The following is a 23,361-nucleotide window of genomic DNA, read 5'->3' on the forward strand; positions in this document are numbered from 1 at the left end:
AAGTCAAAACATAATATATATTCCTGTACATAATAAGAGCACTCACTAAACATAATATTTTAGCATCTGAATAGAAAATAAATTAATAGAGAAAACGTCTGTTTCAGGAAAGAGTACAATGCAGATGATGGATATTTTTAACTTGCCGCTGTCCAAGCAGGAGGGGTTACTAGCAAGCAAAGCTGCCCGTTAATAACCCAAAACATGGTCATGGTCATTTGTATATGTAATTATGGGATCAGAAATTCACAAATATATCTTTTGGCAGTACGGCAGACTTCATCCACCCACTTGCCTTGTGATGACTGAGAAAAAAAGACACAGTTTTCCCGCTTCCCCCCATTTGGTTGGGCACGATCCCAATTGAAGTACTGTAGAGCCATGCCATTGACATCAACAAATTTCCCTTCGTTTATCATGTCATTGACACCCAACCAAAACTCAGACACTCTAGGCATACTTTTCTTGCCGTAATCTCGAAGAATGTTTGTTTCATCATTATTCCTTGGTATAGCCAGCGTCCCTCCCTTGGCTATGCAGTCTTCATTGGCTTCATGAAAGTGTTTGGCAACTTCTGATACAAGGTAGCACTTCTTATGGGCCTTTGTCCCACGGAGACAGACTGTGAATAGATATTGGTTTGCATGTTTAGTAAAAGCTTGGGCTATAGCTTTGAGTAATGTTTCCTAAAATGATAATTTCCTAAAGGTATGTTGGGAATTAAGCAGACAACTCCCTCAGCAAGTGAAAGGCTCTCGCCACCAAAGAGTGGACCTGAAAGTAGCAGCAAGATCAGACTTCCTTGCTATTCCTCCTGTTCATGTAGGATCTTGTATGTTAGTGTGCCTTTGGGAAGCCTGCACAGACTGCTCACAGGCACTCTGTAAAGCACCTTCCCACTGCAAGGGATGGCTAAAAGAAAAGCATGCTCTTATAGCTGCTCCAGAGAAGAGGCATTTAAGAGGAAGGACAGACATAGCTGTGATCTTAACACCATAAACACTGCTTTGGAGAATCTTTCCCGTGTTTATGCTGATAAACCTCAGGTTCTTGAGCCTCAAATTCCCTCCAGCAATGTAATTCTCTCAAGGTTTTTTTTTTATTTTGTTGTTTCAGAATGCTAAAATATAACCCAGGCTTGTTGCCAGTGTATCGTATATCTTCTTTTAGCAGTCCTTCTTTCACACATTTTTACCTTATTTCATCAGCCTTAAAACTGATGGAATGGATGAGGTACGGATGTTTGTATTGCTGGCAGATGTGAATTGGTGACCAGGAAATCTTTATTTGGCTTTATAGCAAAGAGACAGATCTTGAAGGCTTTTCATATTTATGATATTTAAGTGCCAAAGAAAAGTGAAGTTTTATGCGTTGACCAAGCCTAGTTCCTAGCAAACAAAGGCAGGATAGAAAAAGGTGTGTCCTGCTCACCAGAAAAGCACTGATTTGAAATTCATAATGCAAATCTCTGTCCAGATGATTGATAGAAGTATGTTTCCACCTGCAGAAGTGTACCCATTCGCCTTTTTAGTTCTTAATTTCTGGTTTTTCCAGCAAAGTCTATCCCTTCAAACTCTAAATTCAAATGAGGTAAAGTGACTTAAATCTATAAACACTTTAAAAAAGTGTACACATATTACTGTGCTTGCATGACAATCTAAACCAAATAATCTAAACATTTGCATTTATAAATCTGTTTGCTTTTAGTTCCATTGGAATGGGAAAGTCTTGATGTAAAGTCCAAATGTACTAGAATATTAATTTGGCATATGCTCTGTAACTGGAATTGCCTTGTAGAACCGCTCTCGAAGTTCTTCCAGCCCAAGGTCTGTGCGGTCAGGCTTACAGGAGTGAATCCTTAAACTTTCCAGCTCTCCTAATGCAGCTCTGTGGAAAACTGATTCTCCCAAGAAAACTACTTGCAGAAAGAGAACTCCCCTCTAAGGGGTGTTCCTTCTGAGCTGAGGAAGGTAGAAAAGGTCCTGAATAAACCTCCAACAATGTAACAATTGCTGTAACGATTATTTTTAGAATCCTGCATGCGCCTACTTCCAGATTATTCGTTGCTTAAATTCATCTTGTACTTATATTAGAAATATGTCATGAAACAATATAAACATCTTCTGTCCTGATGTTTTCTGTAATCTGTTTCTAATTCCTATCATCTGTTCTTGTAAAAAAAGTAATTATGTGTCTGATCAACAGGATATGGAAATCCACTTTGGAACATATCCTATATGTCTCAGTTTTTTAGTATTTCCAGTTGTAGTATTCATTGCATTCCTTAGCTGCATTTTCAGGGTCATCATTTTATATTAGGGCTTATATTTCATATTTTATACTTTCCAACTGCTAATGTCCAAAGTGATGAACACGTTTGCTAAATGTTGAATACTTTAACAAATTTACATTCATGGGAAAGATCAGAGAGACCTTATTTACTTCAACAATGCTGCAGTAATGATGGAGACTGGGTCTCTTTAGGGAGAAAGTATGTGTTGCTAAATGGCATGTGGCAATGTTTCACGGTACGTAGAAAGGAGACCTAGGAAATTCAAGCAAAAGAACAAATCAGACTGTAGTGTGTGTCTTGGAAATGTCCATAAGCTAAAAAAGCAACTCCTTTTTCAAGTATCATAAAGCCATTAATAAACGCAGTCAGAGCTAGAGGGGTGATAGATCTCTTTTTGCCAAATTTGGAATCCAATTGAAGAGTGTGGGTTCTGAATTTAGAATATATCTTAAAATAAGTTTTGAGGGTAGAAAATCTCCTGGCTCTGGTCTCATTTCTAAGCCACTGCATACTTACTCTCAAGCTCCTTCTGGAAGCAATACAAGGATTACTTTTAAACAAGAGTTACTTGTCTAGCACAGGCTCCCTCTTTTTAGAAACTTCTAAAGTCTTCTTATAAGAAATTTAAAATAAAAATATTTTGTAAAGCTCAAAAACCTCTATGTAACTCAAGATGTAGGACAGGACAACTCAGATATTACCATCCCCAAGGAAAATATGTTCTGTTTCATGTGAATGATGTCATTTCCTCTGCAGTGTCCTCTTGTACATGTTTAAATGCCAAGGTTTGTGTCAACAGCTGTGAAAAAGCCCAACTGTCTAGTAGGTGCCTGTGTATTTACCCTTCTTATTTTGTTTGGAAATTTCCATCTGGCTGTTTAAATACTTAAAGGACTCTGCATATTGATACGGGATATTTCTGAACTCACAGTGGGTATTACTTTGAAGTTTTATGGCAACATTCACATTTGAACGTTGCAAAGTGCACACTTTAAAAAGGCTTAGTATTTTTAGCTTCCTTTTGGGGGTATTCTCAGCCTTTTCCATGAATATTTTTGCCTTGATGCTTAGCCCATGTTCATACCAAAGCTGAGGACCTAACTCATTGACCATCTAACCTCTCAAACCCAGCAACCCTCACTGTTGCCTTTGTCTGATTATACCTAAAATCACAGCTTGGGGTTGTGCGTAGCAAAGACAAAAGCAGTTCTTGCTCCAGATTAATTCTTGCTCTTAGTGAAGAATCATCACTTGAACACCATTAGTTCAGACTTGATTTTACTTGAATGCTTCCTTCCACATTTGTCTCACCCTTACAGCTCTGGCGTTCCATGCTTTTAAGGAGTTGTATTTCTCAGTCACGAATCCCTATTAGATAGAAGGATGAGAGTGAAGGAGAGAGGGAAGGCAGTGATAACTTGTGGAAGCCATTGACCAGTGGAAGCTGCTTTACCTGTCTGAAGTGCCTGCATTTCTTTCAGAGCATTTACTTCTCGCCACAATTTGTCAATCTGGGTCTTTAGGTCATCTTTTTCTTAAATAAAAGAAATACAGAGAAATCAACAAATATGCAAGAAAAAAAATTTAAAAATTATGTTTTAAAAGCTGATTCAAAATAGCATGGGATTCTGCATTGCTGAGATGCTTTGATTTCTCTTAAAGATTTTTCCTTAATGAAAGGATTCCTGTAGGACTCGTATAAAGAAACAGGAGGAACCCACCTTTACCTCTCACCTTCATAGTTTCAATCTCATTTTCAGTTGGACTGTATCCTAGTAACTGTTTGAAAACCATGGATTGTAGCAGCTAATCATTATTTAGTGTGCCAGAACACAAGTTGTGTTTATTCAAAGGAATGTTATTTCTGTAAGCATGAAAGTTTCACACAACTCTTGTTTTAACACAGCGAGGGAGAACTAATATAATCCAACTTCACAGCCTGAATGTATGCAAACAAGCTTGCTGAACTGCAATTTCCCCTCACCAGGAGGAGGCTTCCTCTCTCTGTCAGTACAGGGAGGGCCTGGTGATTCGAGTCAAAGAAATTCAGTCTGAATCACCATTTTGTAGCACTTACAAAGGCACCAAGAAGATGGTGGGGTGAGAAAAGAAGCTAATTTGCACATAACTCCATTTTCATGTCCTCTTTTCCATTCTTTCTTAATCTTTATAATATCTCACTGCCATCAAACAATGAGCAGGCATGTTTCCATTGCACAAGATGACAATATGATTGCAGCAGTAGCCAGACCTTCCAGAAGGCACAGTGATGAACATGAGGAATAAATAAGTTCTTTCACACGTAGCAGAACTAACAAAACCACAGTTCCTGCAGATCTGTGTTACATCACCTAATCCTCCAGCTGCACCCCAGAAAGCTCATCTCTTCTCCATACTCCCTACTGCCTGTGGGGATAACCCCAGCTGTCCTGTGTGGCTCCATGCTTCCCCAAGGCAGGACTCCCAGTTTCTCAATCCACGCTTCTCCCTGCGATTCCCAGTTCACAGTAGCCTTTCCATGTCCCCTGTCTGCTTCAAAAGAGGCAAAAAGCAGAACAAGCTGAGCTCCTGGTGCAGTCTTTTCATAGTGAGACACTAATGCAGATCTCTTTTTTTTTTTTTTTTTTTTTTTTCTTCCGCCCCCCTTCATAAAATTTCATAAAATATTGGGTAACCTATCCTCAGGAGCTCCATTCTGCCAAATTGTTGCAAGCTCAAAAGTCATGGAAGGCTGACAGATGAATGTGCTGGCAAAACAAATGTATAAGCAGCCTGTACTTAGGACACCACACTAAGAACTACAGAGATTCAAAAGGAGAAGTACGTACATAACTGTATAGCGCCAGAGCAGTGTCATCATTTTGTAAAATCGTTTTATCTAAGCTGCACTTTTTTCATTGACTAGGAGTTTAAATATTTGCCGTTAGTGTAACCTCCATCATACCCTCTTTTATTAGAAATAAGTCTTTAGATTAAATACACAGACATTTCCAAACAACATTCAGTGGGTTTTTATTTGCTCTGTAAGCTTTGCTCTGGGAATTTATGCTTTATCTTTTTCTGCTAATTCTTTTTCATTAGTTTGACTTGCCATTTCACAGTCCTTGTCACACAGGTAAAGTAATATTCCACAAATATTTGTCAGACATTCTGTTAAAATTAGGAAATGGTACAGAAACCTGAACAATAACCCTTGGAGACTATTTTATTCCATTTCCATCATAGGTACATTTATTTCTATTCTTCTGACCTTAGTCAATATAACTACATAACTAAGAATGATCAGCCAGAGTCCCTCTCAACTGTACCTCTGAGTCCTAAATAATGTCAAGAGAGAGGAACAGACATAAAAGAGCAATATATTTACAATTTTTATACAACTCTATTTCCACAACTCATTCTACCACCTTATTTTTAGCTTTGCTAAGTCACATAAAAAATATTTCAAAGACAGATATAATATAGACTCAACAGTCATTTGTTAATAAGCATTTGTACAATGTTAGTTTCTGGTTTATGCAATATTACTTAAGTACATAATAAACTTGTGCAGTCTATAAGCTGCTATCCCTCGTCCCAGTTAAAACCCAGTACCTTTCACTCTACGTTTGCTGTGCTTCCTGGCTTTGAATTTGGAAGCCTGGCTGATGGTCTGATCCAACAGTAGTATGCTTATGAGTAGAAAAATCGTAAGTCCAGTTTGTGCCATGTCTCTTCTGAAGAACTTAACAAGAATCTTCAAGAGATTCTCTTTAGCAGCCCTGAGAGCAGGTCACATAGAGACATCTCAGTGGGGACTGACTGAGGTCAGTTTTATAAAAGTGCAGTGATGGGGTTGGCTGTACTCCTTGCTTACGAAATGTGTTTAATACTTAAGCTGGCTGTAGCATAAGGCACCCCCTTGTTCTCGCATCTCATCTGAAATTCCTATTTCCGTTTTGAGTTCAGCTGGGACAGGTTGCTTTTACAGAGGCTGTACCAGCACTGAACAGTGCACTGATTGCCACTAATGAGCGCCATATCTCCTGTTTTAACTTTGAAGCCAAAACTTGCGGAAAAACAGATGGATGTTCAAAAACCACCTTGTGCAATGCCAACCCCAAGGAGAAGTAGCCAAAAGATTTCTACAAATACAAAAGGCGCACCCAGCATGGCTCTGCCCTAAGCTTGCTAAGTCATGGCAATGGCCATGAATTTACTTACACTGAAACAAAAAAAAAAGAATTTACTCACTCCTGAGTAAATGCAAACATTGCAGCTACACACACACATATAGATACACTAAGATCACATCATATGAGGAGTGCGTTTATTAATTTATGAAGAGTTAATACCTAATAGATGTGACTGCATTTCTGATTAAGAACAGTGTGTGCTATCAGCAGGGTCCAGTCAGGGGAACAAAAGGCAGCGTTACCTTTCCAAAAGTTCCAAAGTCCTGACTATATGGTCAGAGATGCTGCTCTTAGTAAAGCACAAGATGCTGGAAGCAGGACAATGTCTCTATGCATTTGGATCTCTTATAATTTACCCTTGGGCCCTGTCAAATATTGTAGGGCTACCTTTTAATTGGGATTGTTATAAGTAGTATAACCTCTGATTTTGGTGGACAAATGAAATTGCAACAATAATATGCCCATCCATCACACTCTTTGCCCAAGTAAGAGAGGGTTTGTTTAAAATGTTGACACTGAAGTCGACACTGAAGTCATCACTGTTTGATGGGGCGCTGTTCATGCCCCTCAGAGCTGTTGTTCCAGACATCTCTTTGCCATCTCTGCCTTAGTTACATTCTGTTCATGTTGCCAGATTTTTTCAGAACTGTAACAGCAAGTGACATTACTTTATTAAATGAAAGCTGGGATTTAGTGACGTGCTGTTATAGTACAGGGTTGCATACTGGCTTTTTGCAATCCCCACATACATTATAAGCACTGAATTGCTTTTAGACTGTAAAACCCACCTACACCACCTGTTTTGGATACCTTTAAACAACTACCTATATTTGAATAATCTATAACTATTAAGTATCTATTAATTGTTAGTTAATAAACTTTTCACAAATGCATCCTGGTATGATAAAACTTTGTTTCGGTGGTCCTGCTTCAAACTATTGAATTATGTTGCACTGTGTAGGGAAACCTCTGGGACAACACTACTAAGTCCCCAGTGCTATTACGGAGCACAGCAGAGGTGGTTATTACAGGGTCTCACCCACCCAGGACTGTCTGACGAATCACTCACACAGCTGCTCATTTCAGCACACAGTTAAATGTGGAAAAGGCTGTCATTCCAACTAGCACAGCACAAACTGAAATGTGAGCTGTCAGAGAGAAAAACAAGGAGCTTTGCAAGGGTCTAGTTCAAGACTTAAATCTGTCATTTAGAACTAACCCTAAGTTCAGGGTTGATCCATATTTTATCCCAGTAATATTGGGGCATCAGTATAAGTTAATTAAGGGCAGACAGCTAAATCAATAAGCGCCTCCAGTTAGTTTTCCACTTGGTCCCTTCACAGAGGTTGTGGAATTGCACATGAAGCTGCTCCTGAACCACTGCAGTCTGTAGCCTGACATATTAAACTACTGCTAATTTTGGGTTACCTCAGTCAGGGAGCCATAAACCCTGGAGCTGTTTCACGTGGAGCTTAGCTGTCCCACAGGCTCTGAGAGAGGCAAGGCCAGCAGCTGGGGTCAGCAAGCATTTCAGTGTGTGTGTTGAAGGACTCAGTACCAGAATGTATTTGTTCCTGCTCCAAGGAACCTGAGTTTTCTAACACAGGCTTTCTTTTCTTTCTGTGAAATGAGTCTGACAGAAAAAGATTTGTACTCTACTGAGGCAAACACACAACTCGCTAGCAATGGAGGTATAAAGAAAACACAGATTGGCTATTCTGAGAATTCTTGGCCAAGAGCCTGAGTAAAAACCTGTGCTTTTTGGAGGATGCCGTGTTATGTCCTTTTAAGAACAGACTGAAACTCTGTTTTGAAAGCTTCATCCCTGTCATTCAGTACTTTCCATGAGCATTTTACCAATCTGCAGGTAGCTCAGCTGGACTTCACTCCTAAAAGCTGAATCACAAAGCTGTCCTGGCAACTGCTGTGAGAGACCAGAAGGGTATAGGGGCTTGTTTGTCCAGAGTACCTGAGAAATAGGTTTCACACTTATAGACTAATCTATAGCAACTGAGGAACTGAGCAACTGAGGAAGCCAGTTTAACTTCTTGTATACAGTGTGTGGGCAGGAGAGTCAGAGAGAAGTCAAAATATGTTGCTGAGAAGACATAAGGCAGCAGCACTACTGTGAGGAAGCAGAAAATGGAACCACACAGGAGGCCTAGAGCCTCACTGAAGTGAGTACCTAGGCTGTGTATGGTCTTGAAACCAGCATTGCGGTGTTGTTTAGAGTTGTAATTTTTCTTTTACTAGCATAGTTATAGTAATATAATACAGCCCTATACACCTACATACAGGTGTAATTTTTCCTGGCAAAATTATTCCTCTTTCCATATCAGACTGTGCTATACAAGTATAAATAGCCTCATACCTTTATAGCTGCAACCAGACTAGGATGGGATTGCACTTTATTTGCATCAGTATAGTAGAACCTCTGTGTACAGACAAAATTGTAGTTTCTCTTGAAGTGCTTAGTTCACTTCAAAGCACTCCTGAAGTGCTCTGTTTGATAAGAAATGTCTTGCAAAATCCATAGCTGCTGTACTGCACAGGCATCTGGTTTTATGGATCCCATCTCCCCACCTCATTCCATTTGCTGTCAGACAACCGAACCATTCAGAGCATAAGCGTCCTTTGGTAAAAGGTTTATTTCAGTTTCTCCACAGAGGCTCTTCAAGGTAAAAAGTCAATTCCCTTCAGAGACAGTTCTACCTTTATATGCTTCATGCAGTTGTTTTTTCCTCTCCATTCTCAGCCATCCCTGGGTTTGTGGAAAGAACATGCAATTGGGCACAGAGTAGGAGAAGTCAGTGTGAGATGAGGACTGGATGCTGGGCTGAGATCCTGAAATAGGTCTGGCTGCAGAAGCCTTTTCCTGTCGTGTGGAGCAAGATCCTATGTAGGGAGATCATGTCCTTTACTTATGTCCTGAGGTAGCTGAGCTACAAATAAAACACTACTTGTAAAAAATATCTTTAAAGAAAACTAATGCTTCAGTCTGAAAAGTGAACGGCTCACGTATTGCTGGTAGACTGGCTATGTTTTACTGAGATCTACGGTTCCCTCGGTGCTTCAGAGCTAATTGTGTTGTGTTTGACCAAATGGGAAACTGATGGGCTGTATCTGCTGCTGAAATCACAGAAAACTTCTTATTTCGGTTGTGGAAAATTCAGCTCAGCATAAAATTTGGAAAAAAGGCTTGTATGTGGGTAACTACTTGCCCCTACTGCTCAGAGTATAAAGAAAAAATGAAAAGTGATCATAGCTACTGCCAGGCTAAGGAATTTCAAGTGGGGCAATCCAAAGAGCCAGTTTAGCCAACAAAAGTAGGTAACACAAAGATTAGTGAAAGATTTATCACCTCCCATGTATCAGTTTTTATGCCTGTCTTGGGTGGTAAATGGGATCTGCTGGTTGATTTTCATTTCTTTCAATTAAATGTAATAAATTTTGCAAATTCTGCTTGTCACGGGTTATGCCATGCTTGGAAAATTACTGTATGCTTGGTTTCTTTGGCCTTGAAAAGTCTTGAAAAGTCTTTCTTAAGGATTTGATCTCAGTCCAACCAGGTATGAGGCTGGATTATGGCTGACATCCCAACAGCAAAGTTATTTTGGGGAAATTTGTACAAACCAACTGTGTGTTTAGAAAAGGGAGGGGCAAACTTTATGGTATGTGGGGTTCTGTGAAACTTGTTAATGATATTTTGGGTTTTTGCAATCAGACAGGTTTTTTCCTGTCATGCTAATTTGCTCTTTTGAAAGGAAATTTTCTGGCTACAAATGATCTGTTCTGTTAGCATTAAAGGAGGTTCCAGGTTTATTGCAAAACCAGACTGCACTGAAGGTCCCTGAGTGAAATGAGGGCATTCATGTCGTCTTTAGATATGTGACGCTGCTGTCCCAAATGTCCCTCAGCTTGGCCCTGGGGCACTGATAATGGGATTGAGCATTAAATAGGCTTCTTTATGTGGTATTCTTCAGCTCCAAACCTAGCTGTTATTACCTACAGGTCTGGTGCTTTTCATTTCCCATACTGCAAATACAAGCTTCAAAAAATGAAGACATTTGAGATATAAATAATGTATGTGCACTGAAAAGATGAATCAGGGCAGTATTTTGAGCTTCCAGAATAAATGCTCTTATTTGGGGTCTTTGTCACAACAGCATCTCACAGCTGGGTCTTAGCAAGCAGAGAGGAGGGTGAACAATTTGGAAGAGGCAGCAGAAAGACTTGTTTTACATCTATCACACATATTTAAGGCAAATATCATTATCTTGTCTATGTGACCAAACTCTCTCACCTGTACTCCTTTCATTCTCGTGTAGTGGCAGTGAATATAGATCATAGGTTGCAAAGCTGAGAAAGTACTGCTTATCAAAGTCAGAAGAGATTCCAAATTCAGAAGAGATTCACCAAATCTACAGAGAGCAGTGTTAGCAAAGCCATTGCACTTTCTTTTTGGTTACCTATCCAATGCTGCTCTGCACTGATAAAGTTGCCTTCTTACAGGGTTCAGATATCTCAAAGGAATGGCACAGTTGCTAAATTGTTTTTACTTCAGGCCTTTAGCTGCTAAAATAAATAGGTGCTGAGGATTTTGCTGACTGTTATTGCCTATTTCTTTAGGTAGGAAGGACTCTCAAGCCCAGCTTATTTATTTAGAGATAAATGTTTTGATGGGTATGTGAAATGTGCAAAGAGAGAAAACCATAATCCCCCTCAAAAAAGAGACTTGGAGATCAGCTGACTCTGTGTCATCTCTAAAGATAAGGGACTTGGAGAGAAAATTTAAAGCAGTTTCTTTTCAGTCCAGGTGCAAATAGAAGAGTTGAATGGGGTCTTTTAAAGTGTTTCTTCTGCGGACTTGGCAAAGTTTCCATGTTGGGAATTACTGGCAGGAGCTCAGCTTGTTTAGCCCTCGGGATGTGTGTGAGAATGCGTCTCTTTCTCTTTTGTAAACACACATTACCTGTTGTGCTAATTTTTCCCCTGTAATGTGTGCTGCCTTTTTTCCTTCCTGGAAATGATCTGAGAACATCCTGAGCATTTAATTTCTCCCTTTAAATATTTTATTTTTGATCATCACAGTCTCCCTAATATAAGGTTTTCCATCTTCACCTTAACATGATCTTAATAGGTTCTGCTCATCCTTACATGTGCCAGACAAAATGATTTGGACAAAGCCTCGATTTAGGCACTGTGAAGCTCTCCAGACAGTCTGAATTGCACATTCACAGGTTCATAGCAGGTTACCAGCAGCACAACTTTGCTCACTGCCAGCAGGGCCGGCCAGAGTTGGGATTACATTTTGGCTTGTGTAGATATTTGCAGGATTTTCCTATACCAGATGGAAAAATCAGACCTTCTGAGGAGTGTGATCATGACTCCCTTTTGGTGGCTGCACTTCACTGAGGACTCCAAGGTTCTGCTCAAGGGCTGAGGCCACCTGCTTTGCCAACCCAGAAACTGGAGTTCCGATCTCATCTATGGCCATATGACCTTTGAGGTCCCCAACTCCTGCACCATGGCCCTTCTACAGAGGTGCTCTCAGAGACATCCCCAGTGCTGTTGCTCCCACGCAGCCGCTGTGGCTGCCCGCTGACAAGGAGATGCTTCAGTTGGGCGCTGGCAGCCTGGCTCGGGGCAAGAAGCCAAACCACGGCTCTGCAGTTCAAGGCTGTCACAGGACCTGCAAGCAGCTGACCCTGCTTTACCGTGTCTTAGAAGCAGCACTACCCCCATGCACAGGCACAATTAGCTCTCGCACCAGGCCACAGGGCTGGAAAATACACGATGTGGTCCAAGTAAAACACTGTTCTTTCAAATTTAAAGGAAGTTTTTAGCTGCCTGGTCAGGAAGGAAAAATAGCAGTTAAATGTGGATGCAGGGGAGATGTCTGCTTGTCTCTGAAAGCAAACTCAAGCAGTGAGAAGTAGAAAGTGACCCTGGCTTGCTGGAGGCTAGGAAAGGGGCAGTTGGGGACAATGCCTAGCTCCTACCAAGGAAACTCCTACCTAGCAAACCCAGCACCACACACCATGCACATCCCTGACCCCATGATGAGATGAAAGTGCAAATCACAGGTCACCTACTAGATGCTGAGGGTGGAAAAGAAAAAATAACCTGTATTAGTGCAATTTTGTTTAGCACGCTGTCTATTGAGAAATAACATTCGTTTCTGGGAATGCTGCCCTCTTGTGAAAGGTCAACAGTATAACATTCCCTCCCCTCTTCTCTCCTACCCTTAAGACTCTGTTTTGATGACACAGGATGAGTTATATGCTGTTACTGTATTAGATGTCATTTCAAACGCTGTCCCTAAAATTTTCCTTACAACACAGAAATCAGCTTTTTCAAACTCTTGATTATTTTTCCCTGCTGAATTCTAGCTTGGGCAAAAAGAATCATGATGAGGTAGCACAGCATCTGCCTTTCCTGTTAGCTGTTTTCCTTAAAGATTTGAAATCTTAGTGTCTTGGGTGGGAACTGTAGCCCGACTAGCATGGCCTCCAGTGCAAACTAGCAAAACACATTTTTACCTTTCTTTTCTGGTATGTTCTGTAGCTTCTTTGCTGATAGCACTCAAACTATCTGGTATAAACCAGCTTGTTAATTCTAGATAAAACACGCTCACTGCACTGTCTACACTGTCTATATTGATGGACCCTGGTTGAGATACTGGTTATAAATTATGAGGAGAATTAGTCAATTTCAGAAATTGTGGGATGTTCCTGCACTACGTGTTTGGGAGAACCCCAGAGCTTTAATGAAAAGCTGAAGGGCTCAGCAAGAAGGCAGCGGCACTTATACCTGGGAGGGTGCTCTCACCTGCAGTTTAGGGTGATTTTAGAAGCAGGGATTATGGGTCTGGGCATGGCATTTGTTGGGATTCAGAACTGAAGGTATTCACATAATAACATTATAGTAGCTAAAAGTAGCTGTTGGTCATGAAAAGGGGGATGCAAATCCCTACTTCTCATCTTCTTTTCTTCTGAAAAATTAGATTCCTCTGGTAAAGTTGGTGGATGCCGTAGGACATGTATCTCCCTGTGCACTGCTTGGGCTATGGGTGAACCTCATGTCACACTCCTGGATCATTGTCTCTCCCCTATCTATTTCCAGCCTGGTGCTGCATCCTCTCCCTGTGCCACGACCCCGTGTCTGGTGCTGTCAGAGAACCTGAGCTGTGGGTTTATAGTGTAGGATTAAGCAGCTGAGGATGTGCAAGTGGTAGGGCCACACATCCTGGCAAAATATACAATGTTCTGGGAAGCTCTTTAAAGAGGACTTGGAGTTACATTATTATTTGCAAGCAAGACATTTGTAAGCAAGTTTTGTAAGAGAAAGGGGAAAGAGAGATTTGTGTAATCCCCTGTATCCAGCTACAAAGTCAGCTGATGCTTACATCCATCCAAAGCCTGAAACCAGGCCTGTACCTTAGTGTCAGAGGTTCTTCCCAGCACATGGTGCTACATATTGTGCATGTGGGTCTGTTGCGTGACTCTACACATCAGGGAAGAAGGGAGTTCAAAGACTGCATTCAGACATGAAGTTTTTTGAGACTGAAATTTGATTCCTCAGTGGCAATTAGAACAGCAGGAATAAATTTATGCAAGGCTATTTATGCAAATATTTTCAAATAGTACTTTCAAATGAAAAATATTCTGGTGTTTGCCAAGTGATTTAGACACTGTGTAAAAGTAAACTTCACAGAATTTTTCATTATTTCATTATTCATTGTCATGTACATTCTTACTGCAGTTTATTCTCATTTCCAGCAGATGTCTTAAGTGCCCTAGGAATGATTAAGAGAGCCCTAATTTTATACCGCTTATCCAACAAAGTAAAAAAGACCAGACTCTCCTCTGTCTGCTTAATACTCAGGGTAAATCCGTTTTGTTGTATGGCCTTAAACCAGTGTTACCCAGTAGATGTTCAGGCTCATTATACAGTCTGATTATACAGTTTCTAGAAGCTTCATTACTGTAGGAAGAGCAGTTGCAGACAGACACCCATCAGGTCAGACAGTTGGGGTTTCAGAAGGAATGGGAGATCATTTGTACTGGTTTTGTCACTATTGTTTCCTAAAATAATGCAATGGGCTCTGCCCAGGTTAAATCAACTTCTTATATGATTAAATGATTTCACAAGTTACTTGGACATCTGACTGATTAAATTGGCTGATGAACCTTCTAAAGATCTTTGACTTTCAGGATCGTATGAGTTTGTCACCACTTCAATGCAGTGGGAGAATGAACATGTTGGGTTTGCCTGGACTTAACATTCACCGCCCATGTTCATTCTTGGTGCCTCTACAGCCACAGGACAAATCTTTGCAGTTTTCACACCCTTTCCTGCAGGGCCAGGTTCCCTGCTGACATGGAGGCCTGCAGCTGACAGAGAGTTTCCAGATCTTCTCCTTTACCTTGCTCCTTGCTCTGTGCTTCTCCTCCTCCAGCTGCAGTGCAGTGCTGGCAAGTGCAGGCTCAGGGTGCAGCCTTGTGCCGTGGTTCCTCCCCTCTCACATGCTCTGGGCAATCAAAGAGTGAAGAAAGCTGCTCATTTACAGCTTTAGGAAGCCCTGTGCTCTCACTTGCTCAACAGACTTGCACGTTACTGGAAGGCTCTCAGCCCACAGAAACGGGGAAGGGGAAGTTCCTGTGAGTTAAATTCTCACTAAAGGCAACAGAATTTTGCCTGCATAAGGCCCAATGGCATTTGCTCCTTCTATGATAATTAATGGCAAAACAGTCAGGGACCATCTCCCCATGCACAGGAAAAGTGGTGCCAGGTCACCGAAGCTGGACATGTACAAACAAACCAGTAATATTTGCGCAGCACCAGAACTGAGCTAGCCCAGCCTGCTGAGATGGCATGGCTACTTCCAGATAAGAACTGGCAGGTTTGCACAGAGCTGCACGTGGTTACGTAGACTTAACAGCTTGGGTCTCCATTAGTGTGAGGAACCTGGCACTACACGCTGCTGCTTGATGTAGTTGCAAGCAATGAATGGTCTCTATCAAGGCAGTCCTTTTGCAAGGAATATATTGTGACCAGGAAACAAAACAGCTGCTCTACAGAAAGGCAAATTCATCTCTCAATGCAAGTGCTTGCTTTACATATCCGAGCTGCTTATACAACCTGCCACTTGATGCAGGCGCTTGGCCAGCCTTTGCACGCTGCCTCTGGTCGAGCCGTGAGTCCCCTGGAGCGTCAGAAGCAGCACAGCTGCAAATGCAGAGGAGCAGTGGTATTCTCTGTGCAAGGATTTTCCATTTTGTACTTCTCTTCCTTGCTCCAGTGGCTCCATAAAACCAGTATAAACCAATATTGCATCCTCAAGACATAACTGGGTTTGGCAATGCATATAGTGTGTTTTAATAAGGAGAACTGAGTAAGGACTTAAAAAAAAAAATCCTGTATTTTTCTGCCACCAAAAAAGTTATGTCATGGAAATAAATATTACCTCCCTGAATTTTTAATACTGCAGCTCTGACTAGGTTTATTTAGAGGACCAATCAGCTTGATGCTGTCCCTATCAAAGCCAGTGGTAAAACTCCTGTGAGATTCCAGTTTGAATTTACTATCTTAATGGGAATAAGGAAGGAAGCTTGCAACAATTATCCTTTTATTATCCTGTTTTGCTTGATGATGAGCAAACAGAACACTATGTAATAACTTTGTACATTGCTGACATGTTGAACAAAATGCAGAACAAAAATCTCATATGAATCATATTATGTATGCTTTATTAAATTAACCTACAATGCCAGGGATTGTGCTGCAAGAAAGACAATATTGAAATGAGACTAACATTTAATATGTAAACTGGGAGAATTGGGTAGAGCAAGTGTCACGTAGCCAATGGCATCTAATACGTTTAGGTGAGCGGTTGCAGATGATCATTCAGATGAGACTTTAAAGATAATTCCTTCTGCAAATCTGTGGCATGCCTGGCTGAGTGTCTGAGGACTGCCTCTCTCATGACACACTGCATGAACACACCACTGATGTACTGGTCCAACAGCACTTGACAATCAGACTTTATTATGGCACTCATTTTTACAGCCTGGACTGTAACACCATTTCCCACCTGGAGCAAGCCAGCTCCACCCATGAGGTGAGGATGAGACAGAGCGGCAGGATCTGCGGTTGTGTCTGAACCCAGGCACTGCTTGTCGGAAAAGGCTGGATTCAGGAATCTGGGTTGTTCCTTTCCCTGTGATGCCGTCCCAGAGGCAATTACTCAGATATATGCAGAGAAGATAATCAAGAAAATAGTAGAAAATACTTACAATGGCCACATTCAGTGTTGGTCCAGGCTGTGAGCTTTTGTATTTAATGAGAAAACAAGGAAAATTTAGACTATTGTCTCTCAGCTGTATATATTTCTATGAGGCTTTGCTGACAGAGTCTCAGCTGAGGGTATTTAGTGTAAGGTTCTATACATCTCCTTTGCTTTGGAGCAGATATGATTTGAGACAAAGATTTCAGCCATGGAGGCAAAACTTCAAGCTCAGCTTCTAAGTTTAATCAGGATTCCTTCAGTAAGTGGAGAATTAAATGCCAGAGAACCGTAAGTCCTTAAGCCAAATGGCAATAATATGGCATTGGACAATTTCCTTAATTTCATTTTTCCTGTCTACAACAGAGACAATCCAGGAACTCAAAGGGATGCTTTTATAGGACCAATGAGATACTTGGCGAGTCACAGGAAGCTTGGTCTTATTTATTTATATTTTTTTTACAGTGGGAAAATATTCCTAATATACAATGCAGACACTAGAAGGAAAAAACAGCAGCAGAGAATCAGAAAAGTAATCTGCCAAAGCAAACTGACTTACCTAGAAAAGGAATACACTTCACTTGTCATCATCTCTCTTCTGTATTAGCAACAAAAGAAATGTTTTCTCCTAGAAGCCTCTGGAAAACATCACTGGTTTGACACATCCTCCAGGCCATACAATGCCTGTATCACCAGGAAACACCCCAGCCGCCATTCAGCTAACTTCACCCACCAGCCTTTACAAATATTGTTTGGTTTTTTAGCTTATCACCTGGCCAGCCCAAGGGCTAACCATTTCAGGGAAAGCACAGAAATCCTTATCATAGATAATGTATCCAGCGTATCTGCCATCTCACTCTGTTCTAGGGCAGCCAAGATGCTGCATCATTTGCTGCTGCACTATATAGTGAAACACATCTCTCCGTGTGGGAAATGTATTTACAAAGATTACCCAGCAGAAGAGCACAAAATGATTTGTACTGGGACCTGCAGCTTATCAGGAAGATGCTGTTTGGCAGGGACACAGCTAATGTCTGGCAGAATGTAGCACGTTTCCAGTGCCGGTGGCTGCAGAGGCAGAGCTGATTCCAGCAGGGCTGCAGGTAGCAGGAGGCTGATTGATGGCAGCGTGGTCTCGGAGCAGGGATGGGCAGAGAGCCCCTGTGCCTAGTGGGTACAGCCACTTGCAGGAGTACTGGGCGTGGGGGGCATAAGTACTGCACAGCTGTAGCTCTAAGAGCAAACCTGCCCCCAGAGAAGTGCTCACCTCCTGTTCCCCAACCCTTCAGCCCTCACAGTAGAAGAGTTTCTCCTTCACTGTTTTTCCCAGTTCTTTTGGGCTAATTGTAGCTTTTCAGCATGGTCACTAAGCAAGAAAAAAAAAAAAAAAGCTCTTCCAGGCAGATCAAAGCGCTCCTAATCTCAGAAGGAAAACAAGCACATCCCCATCCCTGCAGCCCTCCCTCAGTCCCAGACCCCATCCCCAAATCACAACCCTCTTCCCCTTTTTATAGCTGGCAGTTGCTATTCCTAAACTAACAAGTGCCAGTGGCATCTCTGAGCCCACCAGTTCCGTCCCTGGCTGCCCAGTTTGCAACTTTGTCTGGTGGTGTCTGTACCAAGCATTAAACATCATGAGGTTTCAGAAGCTGCAAGATTAGAGAGTTTTCCTTTGTCTTTTTAGATTGTGTTTTAGTTCAGTCAGTGTTAAAGCTTTTACTGAAAACTGTGAAGACTGTTCCTTTCTAAATGAAAGCTGATCTTATATGATGGCAGGTGTGGAGTTTTTAAGAGCCAAGCCAATCACTATGAAGGCTGTCAATGCTTGTTCCTGGCCTTTTTTTTCTCATCTTGCCCAAAATGCCTGTGGAAGAGAAGTTCCCTATGTGAAGGGTTAATCTACCTGTGTTAAGTCCACCAGGAGTTTGTCTGTCACTCTCTGCAGGGGATGAAAGCGGACATGGTCCAGTATTCTTCAGGAGGTAAAAATGTATTTTTCTTGAAGTGCTACCAGAGACCAGCGATGATGATTGAGGATTGCAGGGAGTCTAGAAACCCTGCAGAGAAAGGCTGGGACACCCATGTCAAACCTGGTAAGAGCTGGGGGGGCCGTTAAAGTGGCTCCAAGGAGGTTACGGATTTCAGCAACAGCAGTCTTGGTGTCAGGCAGCCCTTTATACAGTAAAAAGCAGCATCTTTTGAACCTTCCCTGTTTGGGCTTTGTGCAGGTCTGGCCAGCCAGGGTAGGGAGTATGGTGCAGCTGCCCTGTGTCCCTCCCAGCTCTGTGCTGATGGGCCTTTCTGCAGCCTGGCAAATATGTGTGGCTTCCTACAGAGAGAGAGGAGAGAAACTGAGCTCTAAGTGCTGAACACACCCCCTGAGGTGAGCCAGGCTTAATTGTTTAAAAAACAGAGCAAGACCAGAAAGCCTTAGAGGCTGCCACACAGGAGTGTGACACTCTGGGCAGTGATCAGACCCCACACCTGGAACAAACCACCCCAAGCATCCCCTTCGAGCACACAAATACATCAACATGATTTATTTCTAGATAACATGCTGCAAATTCTACTCACTCATTATTCTTGGGCAGAGACATACATGATTCATTGCATTTCGTACATTCATCCTCTAACTCTTCATCATCTGCTCTATTCTCACACCAGCCCCCAGTTTCCACACAGCATACTGGTGGTGCGGTGCCCGATACAGCAGTGCTACAAATCCCAAAGACCAAGGCAATATTCAGAAAACCCCTGCCATTTGCTGCAGAGGTAGTTGCCAGAGAGAGGGCAGGTAAACATGAAGGGAATGGCTTAGTTAGGATCACCTGAGCACAGCAGCTCAGACTGAGCTAAAGCTACATTTGCAGCTATACTCTAACCTCTTCTCTCAAAGAGAACATGAGGATGTTCGCCTACATGTTACAAATTACTTGGGGGGAAAAAAGTGCCTTGGTGCAGATAGCAATTATAGCCTGTTGATTGTTTTGGCTCTTTCTGCAGTGAAACAAAACACAAGCTCACACCAAGGGACCGAGGTGCTGCCAAGGGGAGAAACTCCTGCACGGTTCTCTAGGAGCTGGAGGTTTTAAGTGTGTTTTGTTCTGGCGATCATGGCTGTGCTAGAAGAATCTTTTCTGACAAAACCCAACCAAGATTAATAAATAAGCTCACAGAAAATGAGCAGGGAAGCACAAAATGGAGGATGAGGTGAGACCCAGGGATACTTGGTATCCTAAGATGATTTTTTTTTTGCATTTTGTCTGGCCAGCTGCATCCCTGCCTGCAGCCTCTCTGTGTCAAACTGTGTGACAGTTGTGTATAGATGACCCAGTGGGAAAGCTGGAAAAAGGCAGAGCTTTATTAGTAATCACAGCAAGTTTGCAGAAGGCTATGGCTGTTTGCTTTCAGCCTTATCCTGGCCCTGTGATTAGGGATGCACTGATCATTATTTGCTTATTAAGACTTGAAAACAGAGGGCAGAAATTTACTCTGCTCCTCTTCGCAATCAGAAGTGTTCATATGAGCTGGTAGATTACAGAGCAGATGCAGTAAGTACTGAAGTGAGATTTTGCAGGGACATTGCAGGCTTTAGGACATGTTCTGCATGACTGGAATAAACTAAAGACAACATTTCCTCTTTGTTTAGATATTAAGCTGAAGTTCACTGAACCATTTCTTCCTTTCAAGCAGGGAGACCTTTAAAGCCATGTACTGAAGTACAGCCTTGAGATGACCGGTATGGTTTGGTATCTGTAACCAGTTCTTTGAAAGAAAAGGTGTAAGGCTCCTTGCAGCCCTGGGGTAAGAACCAAGACCCAGGGAGAGTGGGATTTGAGATTCAATCATATTCTCCTGCTTTCTATTAGCCTATTTGGTAGTGGCTGTTTTGGATCCTGCTTTGAGATTATTCATAGAATCATAGAATCATCCAGGTTGGAAGAGACCCTTGGGATCATCGAGTCCAACCATCTACCCTACACTACAAAGTTCTTCCCTATATCATATCCCCCAACACCACATCTAAACGGCTCTTAAACACATCCAGGGATGGTGACTCAACCACCTCCCTGGGCAGCCTATTCCAATGCCCGACCACTCTTTCTGTGAAAAATTCTTTCCTAATGTTCAGTCTAAACCTACCCTGTTGGAGCTTGAAGCCATTCCCTCTTGTTCCGTCATTAATTACCTGTGCGAAGAGACCAGCACCAACCTCTCTGCAGTGTCCTTTCAAGTAGTTGTAGAGAGAATTCCCTCACAGCACCTTCATTTCTGAAAGGAACTGTCTCTCTAAGGAATAACTTGTGTGTCAATCCATCCCCCAGTGCAATCTGAGCACTAAAATTCTGGAAACTAGTTTCTGTTTGTATCACAATACACTTCCCTGAATGTTTCATGAATGGTTCTTATATAATGTTTTGAATTTCTTAGACTGTAACATTCAATATTTTATATCTAAATTGTTTATGTTCTGTAAAGTAGCACACTCAGCCATTTTAATAACCTCGAAGTACTCTGTAATAAAAAAAAAAAAAGAAATTCTTTTATATATCCCTCAGTGACCAAAATGGAAAATAAGACCTCAGATTTTCCTCTTAACCAATTCCAACTCAGTTCCCTAATGTGACCATAATATTAGAATAAGACATGTAAGCCAAGGGTAATGCTATGCTCAATATTTTATTTATATTTTTATGTAAACATAATTTGCTTTGTAGGCACAATATAACAAAAGCTCTAAAGCAACAAACACAATTAAACAGTGTTTCAGTTCACTTCAATCAGGCTTAAGTTAAAGAGAAGCTTTCACAGTTCCTTTAAGGCAAATTGAGAAATAATTTGTTTCACTTGAAGAAACTATCCAATTGTCTTAGAGGTGTTTAAACAACACTGTCAGTAGTAAGCACAAACCTTCATTTCTACTACAGTAAGACTTGGTCAGAAACAAGCCTCAGCATCGTCATTTTGTGTAGGATGCCCTCTACCTCTTCAGACGCGATACTACTGTTTGTGGTATTCTAAAAGGTACTTTGGGCTTGTGGGCCAAATTCTGCTAGCACAAATCCTGCTTCCAGAACACACACCTGAAAAATTGCCATTCGTTTCAGTAGTATCCTTCCTAACTTCCACACACGCCATATTAATACCAGTAAAACACAGAGCAGAGTTTAGTTCCCTGATGGTAACACTCATCTGTGTTGTGCTTGGGTAGATCCAGAAGATTTCCTTTGTACTCCCTGCAATTACCTGATATTCTGCTGATCAGAAAATGGCCCTAACATTGGTATGAATTAGCATGAAGAGTATTTTTGCCTTGCTAACAAAACCAGAAAGAACTAGCCAAAATTATTTCATTTGATTGTTGTCCCTGTGGTGTCTGTGGCCATGACCAAGATCACCCATCTTTATTTGTCTTGAAGGGTAATTTAACTGTAGAGCCAACCATACCGCGGTTTATAACAGAAGAATGGATTTGCTATTCTGCTCGCCCTACTAATTTAAGGCCTTGAGAATGCCACTTTACTGCCAGCTCGAAGGTCACCAGCAATATTGCTCACTTTGGCGTCAAATCAAAATTCCTAGTTATGTTAAGGTTTGTTGCAGGACAACATCATTACACTAACTGCAAAACAAAACTGGGCATGTTTCCTACCGTTGTCAGCTTATGAGTCGTGAAAACTTAATGGCCTTTCTTAAAAGCCCAATTGGCAAGCCCAATACATGGAAAACTCTCACTAAACATATATGTTTTTCAGTGGATAAAGTCCCCGTTTGGGCCTAATATGGCACTGGAGTGTAGGCAAGTCCAGCTTGAAAAGAAAATCAACTATAGTGAAGTTCTGCGTCAACATCTAGGGAAAACTGAAGTTCTGCTTCGATTAATATTTTAAAAGCTTTTTTGGCATTTTCCTCCACAGTTATTTCTTCTCATTATTTTTGCATTTGTTTAACCCATGGGAAACTCCTTCAGAATGAACATTCTGCACAATTATCTGGTATTAGAACAGCAACTTCATGAGTACAGTGTAAAGAGATGGACATTAATACTCAGGCAGAAAGATGAAACAAACAGAAAAAACAAGAGAGAATCTTCTAAAACCACACATAAAAGTCATCCAGACCCACAAGTCCTTTCACGTTGAGAAAAGCCTCCAGTTTTCTGTATTAGTTTTAAACTTCTGTCACTACAGGATACTTGCAGATTTATGTGAACAGCTAGCCATGCCTGGGGAAATACTTCCTTTTGAAAAAAATATATTAATTCAAAGATATATGGCATTATACAAGGTCTCTGACAATCCTTTAGCATTTCTACTGTAGGTGATTGCAGTCATTTTAAAAGAATTGTTTGAACAAGACAATCGAGGACCTGAGTAGCTGCTGCTTGGATAGGTGAAAGACATGGAAAAAAGGTTGACTTTTGTCATGTTCAGATACAGTTTCCACCAGTGGGAGGTAGATAAGACTCGCTGGTCTCTGAATGCTTAATCCTGCAAATAGTTACAACTGTACACATGGAGCAGAGCTTTTGATAGAACTACTCACCTAGATAAAAGTTATCCCTGTACATAATTTCTGATGGGATTAAGGCCTAAAACTCATTT

General features: G+C 41.4%; 1 protein-coding gene across 1 annotated transcript; it reads right to left on the bottom strand.

Moving 5' to 3' along the window:
- Positions 1–230: 230 nt before the first annotated feature.
- On the bottom strand, positions 231–6,002 carry CLEC3A (C-type lectin domain family 3 member A). Its single transcript, XM_074158141.1, has 3 exons — positions 5,888–6,002; positions 3,747–3,827; positions 231–622 (listed from the first exon to the last, which is right to left on the bottom strand). The coding sequence occupies exons 1-3, from the start codon at positions 6,000–6,002 to the stop codon at positions 231–233; spliced, it is 588 nt and encodes a 195-aa protein (XP_074014242.1).
- Between the last annotated feature and the right edge of the window lie 17,359 nt (positions 6,003–23,361).

The sequence above is a fragment of the Numenius arquata genome, chromosome 13 (assembly GCF_964106895.1).
Source record: "Numenius arquata chromosome 13, bNumArq3.hap1.1, whole genome shotgun sequence".
NCBI lineage: Eukaryota > Metazoa > Chordata > Aves > Charadriiformes > Scolopacidae > Numenius > Numenius arquata.

What these genes read in the sequence shown, in the direction of transcription:
- CLEC3A (XM_074158141.1), bottom strand. Translation starts at nt 6,002, where the DNA reads ATGGCACAAACTGGACTTACGATTTTTCTACTCATAAGCATACTACTG. An exon ending in CAGCAAACGTAGAGTGAAAG is followed by an intron (nt 3,828 to 5,887) that starts GTACTGGGTTTT and finishes CTTTTATTTAAG; the next exon opens with AAAAAGATGACCTAAAGACC. An exon ending in AATGCAGGCACTTCAGACAG is followed by an intron (nt 623 to 3,746) that starts GTAAAGCAGCTT and finishes ATCTATTCACAG; the next exon opens with TCTGTCTCCGTGGGACAAAG.